The sequence below is a fragment of the Meriones unguiculatus genome, chromosome 10, assembly GCF_030254825.1.
Source record: "Meriones unguiculatus strain TT.TT164.6M chromosome 10, Bangor_MerUng_6.1, whole genome shotgun sequence".
NCBI classification, from domain to species: domain Eukaryota; kingdom Metazoa; phylum Chordata; class Mammalia; order Rodentia; family Muridae; genus Meriones; species Meriones unguiculatus.
In genome coordinates, this window is record NC_083358.1 from 17295836 (window position 1) to 17311451 (window position 15616).

At 49.6% G+C, this 15616-nt stretch overlaps 1 protein-coding gene across 2 annotated transcripts in view; it reads right to left on the reverse strand.

The window, feature by feature from the left end:
- Vac14 (VAC14 component of PIKFYVE complex) overlaps positions 1–15616 on the reverse strand; it is a 105929-nt gene that overhangs the window by 56730 nt on the left and 33583 nt on the right. For both annotated transcript variants that reach the window (XM_021632553.2, XM_060391978.1), the window contains exons 11-12: positions 12520–12664; positions 12201–12266 (exon numbers count right to left, since the gene is read on the reverse strand). In XM_021632553.2, the coding sequence (XP_021488228.1) occupies positions 12201–12266; positions 12520–12664 (211 nt within the window). The remainder of the gene's footprint in view (positions 1–12200; positions 12267–12519; positions 12665–15616) is intronic.

A 15616-nucleotide genomic window follows, 5' to 3' on the forward strand; every position in this document is an offset into this window, starting at 1 on the left:
GGACATGTGAAGGCTTTTTCTTGTTCTATTTTCTAAACAATGAAGCATAACAGTTTAATTGTTATGGTATTTAAATACCATAGCATTTAATTGTATTAGGACTAATATGTCACCTAGAGACTATTTAAAGTGCATAGAACAATGTATGTAGGTTATGTGAAAATAATGGAATTTACACTTTCAGATTCTGGAATCCACAAAGTGTAATCCCTTATGGAGCAATCCCTTATAGATACAAGGAACAAGGGGACTTCATGCAGAACACAGAACGCAGGCACAAAGAGTCCAGCTTACTACTCTTGTTAGAAAACTTTTAATCCCAATGCCAAGCTCTTAATGCCCCGGCCTGGAGAAGAAGTGGGAATAGCAATTTACTCCAAGGGCTTTTCATGAGAATGTGTACCATCTATCTCTGCATTGCTGCCTCCTGACCACTGGACAGGACATCAGAGCCAAGAAGGCTGCATGTTTTGCATTCAGAACTCTTATTTTAGAAAGTTTATGATCAAATGGCAAATGAATGCAAATTACACTTCAATTGCACAATTATAGGCGGAAATGTTGTCTACAGGTTCCTTTGGTGATCCCAGGCACTCTTCCTGTGCTTACAAAGCAAATGATTTGTCTCTGGTTGTAGGGGCTGGCAAAAAGCCCCTAGCTCTGCCTGGGACAGCATGCACACACAGGTGCATGCACAATGAACTGCTCCTTCCTGCCCCTTACATAGTTGCAACAGAATTGAAGAAGAGAAGGACTGCTTGAATGGAGGGCAAGGAACGCCTTACGGTGGAGAGTGGGGAGTACTGTGGGGCTATACAGTGGCTTTCTGACACTAGCTCTAGTGATCAAAGCCTATCGCTAGCTGTTTCTCAGCTGACCCAACTTGGATCTTGTAGCTTTGAAGTAACAATCAAACTGAGGATCTGGCCCAGGAAGGAGAGCTATCACAGAGAAAGGTCTTGTCAACAGGGACTGAGAAAGGTGAGCAGAGAGAGCAGAGGCCCACCCTTCCTGTTCAACCTGACTTTTGAGCCTCTGTGCCCAGGACAAGGCTGTGGTGTTCTACACTTCCCTGAAGACCCTGCAGTCCTCGGAGCGTGGGTAGGAAGCTGTGGGACAAAGATCCCTGCTTCAGGACCCCATAAGGCCAGAAGGAAAGGTTCCAGCTTTGATCCACCCCCAGAAACCCAGATCCAGTTCTTCTGCCAGTGAGCAGGCTGCCTGGGCCCATGCCCATGGCTGGCCTGGAGTCCTGGCTCTGAGGATGGGGACTAGCTCAAAGAAAGCAGGAGGAAGCCACACCAATTAGTATGCGCTACACAGCATTTTTGCAAAATGAATATAAAACACTTGTGCTTTCTTTTTGTGTGAGAGAAAGAAGAGAGGAGGGGGAGGGAGGTTACAAGAAAGCAATATTCTGCAGGAGCAGGAGCGCCTGCTGTTACCATGGCAGTGGGTGGGGGGAGGGAGGGCCCATCAGCTGGTCTCTGGTTCTGGAGCGCAATGTGCTGCCTTGCTGGACTGCAAGGATCAAAGCTGAAGACAGTGAGTACAGACAGCATCTATCAAGGTGTCTCTAAGGCAAGTCTCAGGAGTTGGGGGAAGGGGACGTCATACTTCCCATGGGCTAGACAGCAGAGAAAACCAGGGGATTCCTAAGACAATCCTCCTTGTTGGAGACAACTTTACAGTATCAAGTGGCATTTTCCATATAGGATAAATGTGGATACTGTCATCTGTCACCCTCATTTTCTAGCAGCCAAGGGTAGCTTTCTCCTGGATTGTGCTGTTATCTTTCACTGGTCTGACAGGCATTTACACCCCAAATCTTGTCCAGACCCCAGCTCAGGAAAAGATGTAGAACTAGAAGGCTCTCTGCCCTTCCAAGTCACTGTAGCTGCTTCTGTGGCCCAGCCGATAAGGTTACAGTCTGTAAACAAGCACTGTAGGTTCAATGACCCACACAGGGGAGCCTGTCCTTGACTCCAACACTCTGGCTCTGATGCCCCAGGCAATCACTTACCAGGTACTGAGCTATAGCATAGGGGAAGGAAACAGAAGATGCACAGTTTGGAACAGTTGCTGCTGAAAGGATGGATGGACACATGTCCCACTCACTCTAAGGTACACTGAGATTCAGGAAGATTAGGAAGCTCTAGGTTTATGCAGACAAGTGCTAGCTGAGGCTCTAGATGTCAACTGGCTCAATAACCTAGCTCCTTCGAAGGGGAATCTTTTTTTCTATTGTCAGGAAATTCCCAACCTGTGCTCTCTCCAGTGCTGGCTGGGAGGAAGCAGCAAGAATGTTCCCAAGAGGCACACTTTGTACTGGCGGGAGAGATGGATGCCGCTTCAGAATCTGGAAGCTACACTCTGGAGAATGGCGGCCAGTGCCAAGGATTATCTGAAGTCTCTGTCCAGAATGGCTGACTGTGGTGCCTTACAGGTGATCTGGGTCAGGTCAGGCTGCCCCTCATGCCCTGAAGCTTGGCTGACAGGAAGGACAGAGGCACCAAGGGCTGGCTTTCACAGGAACATGGGGTTTTCTGCTTCTGCCCACATAGAAACTAGTTCCTTTTGTCATGAGGGTATAGCTCAGTGGCCAGGTCTCCTCCATTCCTGACCACATATAACTTGGCTCTTGCTGCCCTGGGGCTTGGGGAATCAGCCAGAGAATTCATCCTAGGAAGCCAGACTGAAGGCCAAGAGCAGTGGGAAATGCAGCCACACCAGCTGGCACTGGGGCTGGAGGCCTCCGCCCTAGACACAAGGTAAACAGGAGCTGAAGAAAGCAGCAGGCAGGCTGGCATTCCGAGCAAAGCTGTGTTCTACATGGCACTGTAAGAATCCTGCCTTCTGCAACAAGGTGAACGCTGTCCCAAAGGAGAAAGTACAGATTTTGGGTGGGTAAGGAGTTCTGTCTAGGTGTTGACACATTTTCTTTCCCATTAGAAAACCACTCGGCGGGTAGGGGGTCCACCCCTATCAGGGGACTAGGGAAAGGACATAGAGGGAGAAGAGGGAGTGTGGGTGGGACTGGAAGGAGACAAGGGAGGGGGCTGCAGTGGGGATACAAAGTGAATCAATTGTAATAAATAAATATATAAATAAAAGTAAATTAAAGAAAAAAAGAAAACCACTCAGGTTGCCTTTTAATATCTTGGCAAAGTAAATTCCAGCTGCACACATGAACAGCTCACAGGTAATACTGGCTGACTCTGAGCACATGTTCTAGGGGATTTTGGCAGCTTCTTCTCCCGACCTCCAGATGGACTCTGGAGATCTTTCCTAGTGGCTAAACCTGGACAGTTTACACAAGGCGAGTACCTAAAGCTCTTCTCAGTTCCACTGACTAATCATGTAGATTAGTGGAGACGGTGCTGGTGGCTGCCAGAATCTTGGGATATGCAGAGAAGGCAGGTTAGGGTAGGATCAACTGAGACAGTAAACTGCTGATCCCAGTCCCGAACCTCAGAGGTTTTCCTTCCTGCTGGTCTACTCATTCCCGCTTGAACTGTCCAGAGTTCCCAGCTCTTAGGGTTGGAAATTCTCTCCGAGACAGTTATTGAGCCGAGTGTAGCTGGAGTGGCTCACATGCATACCCTTCAGTCTGTCACCCGGTGACGAGTTGCCCTGCACTGCGGTGACCAGGAGAGGACAGGGTTCCGGACTACGCCCGGAGCTCTGCTTTAACCACGGCTTAGGGTACGCTCCCCACAGCACCTGGCATGAGAGATGGGGACGCTGCACCAACTTGGTTGCTCACCTTCTTGTAAAATGTTTCTGGGCATCAGCTCTGGGCTGGATCGACGTCTTTAACAGCCCACAGCTAACTGGCCATTATAGAGTGATGAGGGTTATGAGGGGTGGGTCTAAAGACGGAGGCATCCTAACCCAATCTTAACGTGTAGAGGAAAGAGGGTGAGGGTGAGGGAGAAGGAGAAGGAGACGGAGAGGGAGAGGGAGGGAAGGAAAGAGGGAGTGGAGGAGAGGAGAGATCATACATGAGCTTCTGAGTGATTCAGGAAACCATCTAGAGATCCTGACCAAATTCATTAACTTTTCTGGGTTCTGTGGGATTAGTTTTCTTTTAGGTGAAATGGAAAAAAAAAAAAAAAAAAAAAAAACCAAAAAACAAACAAACAAACAAAAAACCAAACCTACAGAGTCCTCTTGTGAGGCTGCTGGAGAGATGAAGATGGGTGCTGGGTACAGGGCCTGTGATAGAGTCAGTAAGTGGAATGGACTCTGTCACCTGTGGGGAGTGGTCCCCTTCTGGCCTGAGTGTATCGTGAACCCACTACTGGAATTTAGCTTTCCAGAGGAGGATAAATAACTTAGTCTGGAAGAACACATGACTTCTAAAGATGCCAGGAGCAGTGTGTGGGGCATGGGGTGAGCACAGGAGGTCACGGCCTGGCTCCTGCCTCCATGACTACATGGAAGAGGGCATGGAGGCTGAGAGCTGGGGGTCCCAGCTCCCACAGATCTCATGCTGATCCATAGCGATAGCTCTCAATTAGACATGTGCACCAGTCTCCTGGAGTTTTGTGAAAAATGCCAATGCCCAGGTAATGAGGCCTAGCCTGAGGGAATAGCTGGGGGAATCTGGGGCTAGGCCCAGGCAGCTGGCTTTGAGAACCTGAGAGTATTCTGACAGTAGCCTGGTTTGGGTGGTGCTGGAACACTTTGCTGCCAAATGGTTATATCTTGGCCTCTGAAGGCAATCACTTTGGAAATCCAAGGAGAGATGAACACTGGGGGCCTTTGGCAGGGCCAGGTAGTTTACCCAGCAATTGAATTGCCCATTAAGCAATTCAGTTCCCTAACCCAAGCTGAACCCAGTGAAACCCCTGAGTTTATGTCTTCCTGCTAGACATAAACAGAGGCCCCACCTCTGTGAAAGCAAACCTGCTTTTTTGCTGCCCTTCTCAGCCTCCCTCCACCTTCCATCAGGGGCCAGGTACTGGCCTTCTGCACCACTCCACTTAGGCAGTTACAGTCTTCAGATTTGGTTGCTTGCTTGGCCGTCTGTCCCACGGAAGTATCTAGACAGACATAAACATACAAACCCTCCTGGCCCACAAAAACTGGTTTTGTGGAGTGACTATAGCCTTCCCATGATTACGGTGGGTCCCCCTCCACTCTAGGGTGGCCAATAGAGAAACTGTGAGAATGTGAAATCTAGAGTGAGAAAGAGCAGAGGCCCTCTAGACAGGCACAGCCTTGGCAATGACTTGTTGACAAGGACTCAATTTAGAAGAGCTACAGTCTCTCTAGGTTCCCAGTAGTGGCTTCAAGTGTTTCTGCTGTGCTGTGGGGTACAGGTGATAAGGAGTTGACCCAGGGGGTGACACAGGGATTGGGACAGTGTTCCAGTGTCTTTCTCTTGCTGGCTGGAAGCTCCGTTGCCATATGGGAGAAGAGGGAAGTAGGAAGCTACAGGTCAGCGGTGGCAGAGTAGGGGCACACAGCATGCAGTGCTGTGGACAAGGCCCTGTGCTACAGTGGGAGAGAACCCCAAGCCCTCCATCTTCTCACATGGAGGAGGCTCCTGCCTGAAGAATCAAGCTGTTGGCTACTGATGTTAGCTTAGTGTTATGGGTGGAGATCAAGCCTCACTTGATGATCTGATTAAAGAAACCTATGGAATTGAGGTAGAAGTGGAGGGGTTGTTTTTGTTTGTTTTGGAGAGTAGATGGAATGAAAACTGGATTGCAATAAAAACTGAGGCAAGGAACTGAGAGGAAAAAACAAGTCCCATTCTTAGGGAAGACTGTTCACTTTTGAGCACACGGCATTGGTATTCCAGGGAGTGGAGTGAAGACCACACAAAGTCAGAGCTGGAAAGGACCAAAGGCAATCTGATCCAACTTCAGCATCTTAGAGAAGAAAACTGGTCCTGTGGAGAGCTGGGTGGCATGGGACCAGAGGCCTCCTGAACTCTGAGACCCCCCGGTGATCTCAGCCATTGGCCTCAACTTTTTAGAAGGCCAGATGGAGGGTAGAGAGAGCTTCTGCCTGCAGTGATGGAGCTGCCAACTCTCTGTAAGATCTTTGAGTCAGCCCACAAGGCAGAGGGGAAGGGGCAAGGGCTAGGTCAAATGCTCAGAGAGAGGGCACATTCATAACTAAAGGTAAGCCAAGGGCAAAATTCTATTAGGGCAACGTGAGACCAGGCCTGCATGAAGCTGCACCCAATCTGAGCTGGTCCCCTGTTCACCACAGAGACTGTGCTGGGTTTTGGAACCCCTGGAATCAGATCTACTCAATTCTATTTCCTCACTCTAAGACCTTGGGTAAGTCATCTTCCTTCCGTACAAACCTCCTTATAAGTCAAGCTGGGAGATCTGAAGCCATTCTAGGACTACTGGGCAGATTTGCAGAGACAACAGACACTGGTATTAATTGTTACTTTGACAAGCCTAGCATCATTGGGGATACAGGCCTTTGGGTATGCATATGGGAGATTATCTTGCTTGTAGTAATTGTGGGTGGTGCCATTCCTTGGGCAGGGGATCCTGCGCTGTACAATGAGAAAGGGAACTGTGCAGCAGCATGCATTTGCTAATCCCTTTCTGCTTTCTGACTGTGGATGCTACCAGTTGCTTCAAGCTCCTGTTTTGACTTAGTCCGCTTTGCTGGACTGTATGTATCCTTGAATGTGAGCTAGAGTAAACCCTTCCTTCCTTAAGTTGCCTTTGTTAGAGTATTTTGCCACAGCAACAGGAAAAGAAATGAAGACATAGGATGGATGCAGTGCACCAGTGGACCTATGTATGTGCCCTGCCTTTTCATAGGCATACTACAGGATAGTTCCTAAAGGAGGCTGGAAGTGAGGCTATCGGACGGGCATCGCTGGCTCCTCCAGTTGCCTTTAATAAGTTCCTCTATTTAACTACAAACCCCGATGGAGCAGATCTTGAGGGAAGGCTTATCTTCAACTGAAGGCCTTCCCTCTGGGGACAGAAGAGCACCGGTCACGTTGGAATCTACAAAGACCATAGCATTCCTCATAGCAAACTGTTGGCTTTGGGGTTTCCCTTTGAGGGAGACTTCATGTCAGTGTCCCTGTATCACTAGACAAAGCAGGAAACCCAAGCTCAGTTGGCTAACTCACCAGATTGAAGTGGCAAGACTCCTTGATAATGGGGAAATCAAAGTAGTGTTTATGACTGTGATTAGGCGTACTGGGAAGGAAAGAGACTCAATGAGACAGCAGGGCTGTCTTGAGACTGTGCCAAAGCTGATGCTCACTGGTGGAAAAAAAAAAAATAGAAAGGCTTCCCACCAGCCAGGTTACCTAAAGTTGATCTCTGGAACCCATCTGACAGACTGACAGACAGACATACACGCAGGAATAAATGTAAAAACAAAATGTAAAAAAACAAAGGTAGCCTCTTTCTGATCTGCTCAGGGCCCTCGAGTGAGCACCTGCCTGGAAAGGTCACATTTGTAGGGCTGCCTCAGCAAAGCCTGAGCTGCTCCTTCAGTTACAAATGAGGCAGCCTGACTTGGCCGGGCAAGCCCTCTCTCTCAAGGGCCAATCTCTTCAGCTTTTCTGTTCCCTTTCACCAGAGGCCTGCGAACAGGTTTAACTTCCCAACTCCTGCCAGGGCAAACCCTTCCTCAAATGAAGTCTAGGGCATAGCAGGCTCACCCCTGGAGCCCCTATCCTATCTGGTGAGGAACCAAGAGGTCCAGAGTTGGACACTAGCTGAGGCAGAGAGGTGCACCAGTGAGGACAGCCAGTGACTCAGGATGTCCAATTCTGCTTCCTCAGGACTATCTAGGCAGGGGCTACTCACAGATCTGGGTACTTCTGAGACATCCCATCAGGCTGAGAACAGGAAAGACAGTGGTCTGTCTTGGCTTGGGGACTGTCACTGTACTTGCGGGGAACTCTGAGTGCCTTTATAAGAAGCCTGTTCTCAGGTGCCCTAAGCTACCCCGTACACATACGCCATGGGTGCATCAAATGCTCCTGGACTGCACGAGGCTGTGAACAATGCTCCAGAATGCTATCTGATACATCTGCTAGAAGGGTGGCTCTCGTTATTTTGCTGCTTCTGCACCACTCACATCAGGCTATAGCTTCTGTCAGCAACTTCTCTTGATAGTGACTTTGAAGTTAAGAGAGAAAAAAGGCAAGGGGCCTCTCCTGGGTTGGTAGTCTCTTCTGAGACTTGAGATGCTGAGGCAGGGTATGCCAAACAGGCCTCACTGCTGAGAAGACAGGTGCAAAGCAATATGGTACCTGCAGGGTCTACTTACTGCTCTCAGAGGGTTTGCTTCTGAGAGAGACCATGGCTGCTGAGGTCCTGAGTGTCTCTGCCAATGACAATGCCTTTTCTCTTTCTCTCCCTGGACCTGAGGCAGCCAGCTGCAGGCCTTCCTCAGCTACTATGAGGAGCCATGTTTCTGATACTGTGGAACACGCTGACAACAGGGCTCTAAGGAGCGAGGCTGGCAATGAATGCCAGCTTCAACCCAGGGCTGCTAGGGAGGCTGACAGAGGGGAAGAAGAACATGACGGGGCACTCTCCACTTCCCCATTCCCCCCTGCCTGGATTTTGATGACAAGTGAAACACAGGTTCCTTACTCTGCACTGTGCCCCAGAGGCAGGTGGGAGATATAAACAAAAGCACCCTATGGTTAGGTATTGGTTGGAGAAGCTGAGGGGAAAGGGTTGTAAGCAGACATGGGGCTCAGTGAGGTCATTATGTATCTCCGAGGTCTTCTACAGAAATGAGCTCTAGAATCTGAGGAGCCTATTTACTGTGGGGTCCTCCTGCATTCTGGGTCCCATGCTGAGCACCCAATGCTCATGAGCTCATTTAACCCTTCCCACAAGCCAGTGTCTTTGTTATCTCTCCCTTATGGGAAGAGGCTAGCCTACTTGCTCCACGTCAGCCAACCATTCGGTGGTAGAGCCTGGACTGGATTTCTGGACTGGCTGATCTAAAGGCCTGTGTCCCTGGCCACCAAGTTGCACCAAGTTGTCACCAAGGAAGAGAATACCAGGAAGGGATGCCATTCTAGATCATAACAAAATAAAAATGTTGCTGGCTTCCCTGTGAGTGAATACAACCCTCATATAAGCCCCTGAGGTGTTCCTAAAGGACAAGATGACTTCCTGGGTATAAACCTTGCTCCTAAGGCAGCTTATTCATCACTTTCAAAAAGCCAATTTATCAATAGGTGAACTTAGGAGCACAGGAAGGTGGCTGTGGTGGACAGGGTCTGGTGAGAGCTGTGTTTCTGTGTTTGGTCTACAAGGCAGGTGTGGACTTCATTAGTTTCATTTCATAGGCTTAGGCAGGTTCAATTCCTCTCAAAAGGCCACCACTGAGGATAGCTCAGAGGGAGGTCAGCTGTCCAGGTGGTCCACACTCAGGGCAAGTAAAAGTCTTAGTTTTTGTGTGTTCTGCAAAATGGAAAAGGATATATGCCCTTCCAGGTTTCTTCTGAGACTGAGTGTCACCACTCCCATGAGAATTCTTTCTATACCTGGGAGAAGGGTCTCTGGACCCAGCCTATCAGGAAGGCAGAGAGGACCCTCCAGGCAGAGCTCTCTTAGGAAGCCAGCAGGCAACTGGCACCTTCTGGTGGCATAAGGAGCAGACACTAACATGCAGATCCATCAGGAAACTCGAAGCATGTGCCCTGCATTCTATGTTGGAGAAATCAGGGTCAGATTCCTCATAAAAATCAAGTTATTGCATTTGTAGCTAAAGGGAGGATTTCTACTTCAGTGCCAAGAATATTAATTTGACACCTGCAAACTGTTTCTGACAAAAAGGATTCAGATACTGTCTATAAGGAGCAGGCGGTAGGGAGGAAACAGCCACTTATTCTGAATAAGGGAAGAATAGACAATGGATGCTAGAAGGGTGTGGCCTACCAATCTGTCACTCTGGCAGAAGTGAGGAAGAATGGCAGACAAGACACTCTAATGAGGCCACAGGACTGCGGAATACAGTGGATGGAGGTGAGCTAGGTCTCTTGGCTCTGTCTTCCTCATGCCTGGCTCTTGCATCATCAACACCTGGGTATAAGCTGTCTCTTGGGGCTAGTGGCTCCAAACCATAGTGAGGAGTATATGGGTTTACCACAGTAGTACTGAGAGAGAGAGAAAAACATCTGCAACAGAGATGACACATCGATGTCCTAATATACAAAGCTTCCTCATTCCAATAAGAAAAGTGGACAGAGGATTTAGGAGCAAGATGGAAGGAGCTTTTTCAAAATATAAAAACATTCCATCCTGAACTAAAAATCTGCACTGAACAAGGGGAAATGCCAGTGATGCTTCTAGAAAAGTCAGCAGGAAACAGGACAACACCATTAAACCCAGTGCTCACTTCCCCATGGCTCCATACTTGATGGACACAAGTTAAGCAGTTGAGGCGACGGGGCTTAGCTTCAAGCAGATCTGGTTTTGAGTTTGGGCTTTAGCACCTCTTAGTTGTGAGCAACTACCTCCCTCCCTCAGCCCCAAGCCCAGAACTGCTCTGAGGGTTCTCTAATTTCTACAACCAGAGTCCAGCATGGTCTGTGAACCTCAGGCAGTGTCTGGAAAAATAGGGCCCACTTCCTAGATACACTACAGAGGACCTGGGAGAAGCGGACTCCTACTGCCAAGTCCACAGTGGGTCCTCAAGGTCAAACAGGTCAGGCAGAGGACACTCAAGAACAGGACCCTGGTGAAGAATCAGAGTGTGCCGTAAGCCTCACTCACCAGTGATTATCAAGGTCCCCAGATCCAAAGACAGGAAAGGACAGCCATTCTCTCATAGCACCTCCCCTCCAAATGTCCCCAAGATCAGCTTTAATCTCTCCTCACGAGGCCCACAAGATGCATCCCAAAGCCCTGACAACATTTAGCACTTCAGCAAATCGAGTTTCCACAGCCGCAACCTGAACAGAGCAGTTTAATGGACTGTATCTCCTGTGCTCCCACTAAATGCGCGCACACAAAAGCCAATTCCAAGCAAAGGCGGCTGGATGGGATTAAACAACTCAATTCAAAGGACTGAAAACTCAGCTGCTTCCAGTGAAGTCCCATGGAAAGAGGCAATCAGCAGAGTCCCCCCCCCTTATTGCTCTGAACTGTGGGCCTAGCTCCTGGGTGAGTCACTCCCAGATCGCAGGCAGAACTGGGCCACACATCCACCTGGCTTTCAAACAGAAAGAGGTTGGGGGAGGGGGGAGAAGATAGGTATATGTGTGCAAGGAGCCATGGGTATGTACAGACCATCTGTTTGGGATTTTTTCTGGAAATGTAAAGAACCTGAGAGGACCAGGAGGGTGATGTCTGCCTGCTCGTGTCTCTCAGCAGCCCAGGTCCAAGGAAGCAAGTTCAGGTTGCAGGACAGTTGCCAGGGCCCTAAATGAGCATCACACCAGCCCAAGGAGACCAAGCTGCACCATTCCAAGGAAGTTGAGCACCCCCAACCCCGTCCACTCCCATCTTCCCACTGGGTAGGTCATATGCCTACTGCCCTGTGGAGACAAGGCTCTGCCCATCCCACACATGACTTAGAGTCCCAAAAGGGAGAGGGCTACATCATGGCTTAGACTGTCAGCATCTAACACACAGCCAGAAAGGATGATCTGGATGGTGGAGGACCGTGTCCCTGCAAATAGGCATGGCCTGCTCCTTAGCTGGGAGGCAGGGGAGTTGGACAGAACCCCCTGCTGTAATGCTGGGACAAATGATGCCAAGAATGAAGACAAAGGAGCGGTGAGTTCTAGTACCCTGTCTCCACCCAAGCCACCCTCACCTTTTCACACTAGCAGCTTGTGATCACCCCAATAAGGCAAGGCTTTGGGACCAGTTTTAAGTTGGTGGCCAAGTAGGTAAAACAATAAAAAAAACACAAGTATTACTGCTGTCCTCATCAGACAGAGGAGGAAGCTGAGGCAGAGGAGTTTAGGCAGCAAGGCAGGGCTATACCTTGTCCCCAAGCAGGCTGACCCTAAAGCCACACTCACCAATACCTAATACCTTCCAGGGAAAACAAACACAGGTAGAGCTATAAACTCATGCCCTGTCCCAACTATTCCAGAAGGACCTACAGAAGAAACATCCTTCCTCAGAATGCTAAATGTTGTTTTGGTTTAAGAACACATCAACCACCTAAGTTGTGAAGGCTCCCACAGCTCACTAAAAGGAAGGATGGGCTTGGGGACCTACCTCATCAGATTCATCAGATAGTGTCTGAAGCAGAATGGGGAAGAGGCTGTCTGTGTGCCGGAACATCTGGAGAGCAGAAAAGAGGGTACTTGTGAGCTCCCCAGCCCAGAGACTGGTCTTAGTGCAGACATGTTACTGGTCTGTTACTCCCCCTGACCTCTACTTGGATTACAGCACCTCATAGCGCCTGTCACTCTTCTGCTTGCCAGGGCTTCTCTAGATGGCCATCCCGCTGTCAATGAGTATGGACAGGATCTGGAAGCCCAATGTGGACCTTTAGATGACCACTGACCTTCTGCAAAGCTGGGGCCAAGCTTACCTTGCGGGGAGTTTTGATGTACAGATGGTAGAGCCATTTCAGAACGGCAATCCTGGTCATCATCCCAATGGTTGTGTCACTGAGGTGGCAGTTCAGGACTTGCACAATCCCATCCAGGTGCAGGGTCACTGGAGCTCTGTCAGTGCTGTGAGCAAGACCAAAATGAAGCCGTGAGTCATTCTCTCCCCATAAGCCACAGCACCCCTTGGGTCTGCACACTCAGAACCACACTTCTGCCCCATTGTCCTGGGGACTGGCAGGCAGCTAAGCAGATGGCACTCACTTGGCTCAGCCCAGTGACTCCAAGGGGGGCTTGCTTCTCTCTGTTTGCTTCCTTCTACCCTTTATGAAGGAGCACCGTTTGGGTGCAGCTATGCTGTCCCCGTGTGGGGAGGAGGCCCTTCTGTTGGACTCTTAGTCACATGACCTTCCTCTACCCAGCACCAGTCTAACTTTCACAGGCAGAGCTGGCCCACATTGGACCTCTGATCTCAACATTCTGAATGTTTAGCATTCCCAGGACACCAAGCCAGATATTTTGCTGATCAAGTCAAACTAATATGTCCTACAGCAAAAGGACAGGTCCCTGAAACTCTTCATGGCACCCGAGACCCTTTATGGGTAAGTGAGGACCATTAGCCAGGTGAGGATGAGGATTGGTTTGTCATCTTGCCACCCTTGCACCTGGCACAGGATTTGTTCCAGAGAGAAGCAAGAGGGCTGCCTTAGAAGAAGAAACGCTCTTTGGAACCGGGGATGAGGTGGGAGCCTGCCTGAGAGAATATAAGTTTGTTCAAGTCAGGCCTGGAGATCCCACACACTGAAGCTCTCTGGTCTCCACTAACAGAGCATAAGCAGCCTGGGGAGGGCCAAGTGCTGCTCAGAGACTGAGATGCTCTGCCCAAACTGGCTGTCCTGGAACTCATTCTGTAGAGCAGGCTGGCCTTGAACTCAGAAATCCACCTGCCTCTGCCTCTGCGCTGGGATTAAAGGTATGTGCCACCACATGCTGGCTTTCCTGTGAGGCTGGATTTTCAGGGCGGGGGCAGCACAGGCAGGAAACTTTAGGAGTTGGAGAGCTTTTCTTCCACTCTCACACTGCATCTCCCCAAAGTGACGGCAGCACAGGCTGCATTTTCTGAGCACTGGAGCCAGGCAGCTCCACTGTCCACCCATACAAGATGGTCTTTCTTGCCCTTTCCAGGCTATTCAATTATTCATCTGCAACAGGAACTTGATGGCTGTGTGTTCCGAATGAGCCTGCAGACTCTCTGAAGCTCCTGTGCTAGGATGTCTAAGGTGTGTGGCTCTATAAGTGCGAGGCAGAATTGCTGGTTAATACACGTTGGTGCTCCCCTGCTGCCTGCTTCAGGGTTGCTCGGGCATTCCATTCTCAGGGGATTGGATGGTCTCAGTATGTGAAACAGTGACAGAACCCAGAATAGAGGACAGAGGAAAGCAGCTATCATGCTTTCCTAGGAGTCACGTGGCTAGGAGTTCCTAATGGCTTTTGAGCATTTCAAACTGTCAAGGCTTTGGCAGCAAAAGACAGACAGAGCCAGGATGGCAGAGACAGTGGTCAGTCAAGCCCTTTACCACTTTGTCTTGCTCTCTGTCCAACAAAAATACAATTGAAACTCAGATGGGCTTTTACAGTCTCTAGGTTTCAAGTTGAAATTAACTTTCATGTTTTAACTGGGCCACAACATTAGCATATCAATAATCAATAAGATGAACATAAAGATCCTTAATGAGATGCTCTACATCCTAGCCTTTGAAATCTAGCATGCATTTTCCACTCCAGGTCAGGGGCTCAGCAGCTATAGAGTGCTGCTATAACCAGCCAGCATAGCAATCCATGTTGGCTCTTAGGACTTCTTCACATCCGCCTCTCTCTGCCGATGGCCAGAACTTCCCATTTCATGTCCAGGTCTTGCTTTTCTGCATCCTGGGCTGGCTCTTTGTGGAGCTCCTTCTGGAATGATGCCTGAGGCTTGGCTCCTTTCTTTGGGCTACAGGTCTTGTGGCTAGAAAAGCTCTGTCTCAGCGGTGAAGCAGATGCCTGCCATGGCTCAGGACCTTAACGATGCAGGTGGATGTTGAACAGTAGCTGCCTCCTTCTCAGTCATTCTTTGACAGCCCTGTGCCCTACTAGGGTTTGCAGTGGGTCCTTTTCCAGCGGGAGCCACAGGGTGTTTAGGATGCTGCCTGGGGAGAACCCTGTGCCTGAAGACTTGCTGCACCTCAGCTGAACCAGCCCCTGACAGTCCCTTCAGGTGGCTGGTGCCATGTCAAGTTCACATGACAAAGGAAGGAAACTGGCAGCATTGTGAATGCACACACTCTCCAATGCCACCCCACCCCCTACTTCCAGTAAGGCTGAGGTGTCAGCCTCAACCAACAACCACGAGGTCATGGAAGGGACTTCAAGTTTTAAGCACCCAATCTGCCAACACACAGAGGGGCAAACCTGGGTCCAGAGGCACTGTGAGATGCACCAAAGCCAAGAGGCCAAGGGCTGAGAACTCATTTTCTTCACTAGAGACATCTATCTGGGTCCTCTTCCCTTGGCTAGCTCAAGGTGAAGGTCATGGGAAGCAGCTGCACACTTATCTTAGTGGCCAGCAAACAGGGTCAGGATCACATCTGCCCTTGAGCAGGCAGCACTCAGCCGCTCTGTCGGGTGTGCTGGCTGCTGAGCTCTGCCTGTGCTCGTGGGGAGCTGGGGTTGTGGGACCTTCCTGGGGAGACGTGTGCTTGCACAAAGTGACTGATCAGCTTCCCTGTACTAGGCCAAGCCTGCAGTGCAGTGTCCTCTGCTCTGGCTGACCCATCATGAACAGAACAGCTCACAGGAGGTTTAAAAGACATTTCTATGCTGGTTCCAAAATGTCTAGACGAGTCATTCTTGAGCTCTGAGTTATTTCAAGGTGTCTGCAGCAAGCATTTTTTCCTAAAGCATCTTATAACGAGTCTTACAGGAACATGCGCTACAATTCAACGTGAACGGCACTGCTGCAGCTTAAAGCACAGACTTGCCCAACCATGCTTCAAATGCCACCAATACACAACCATGTGGTCAGCGGTCTTCTCCAGG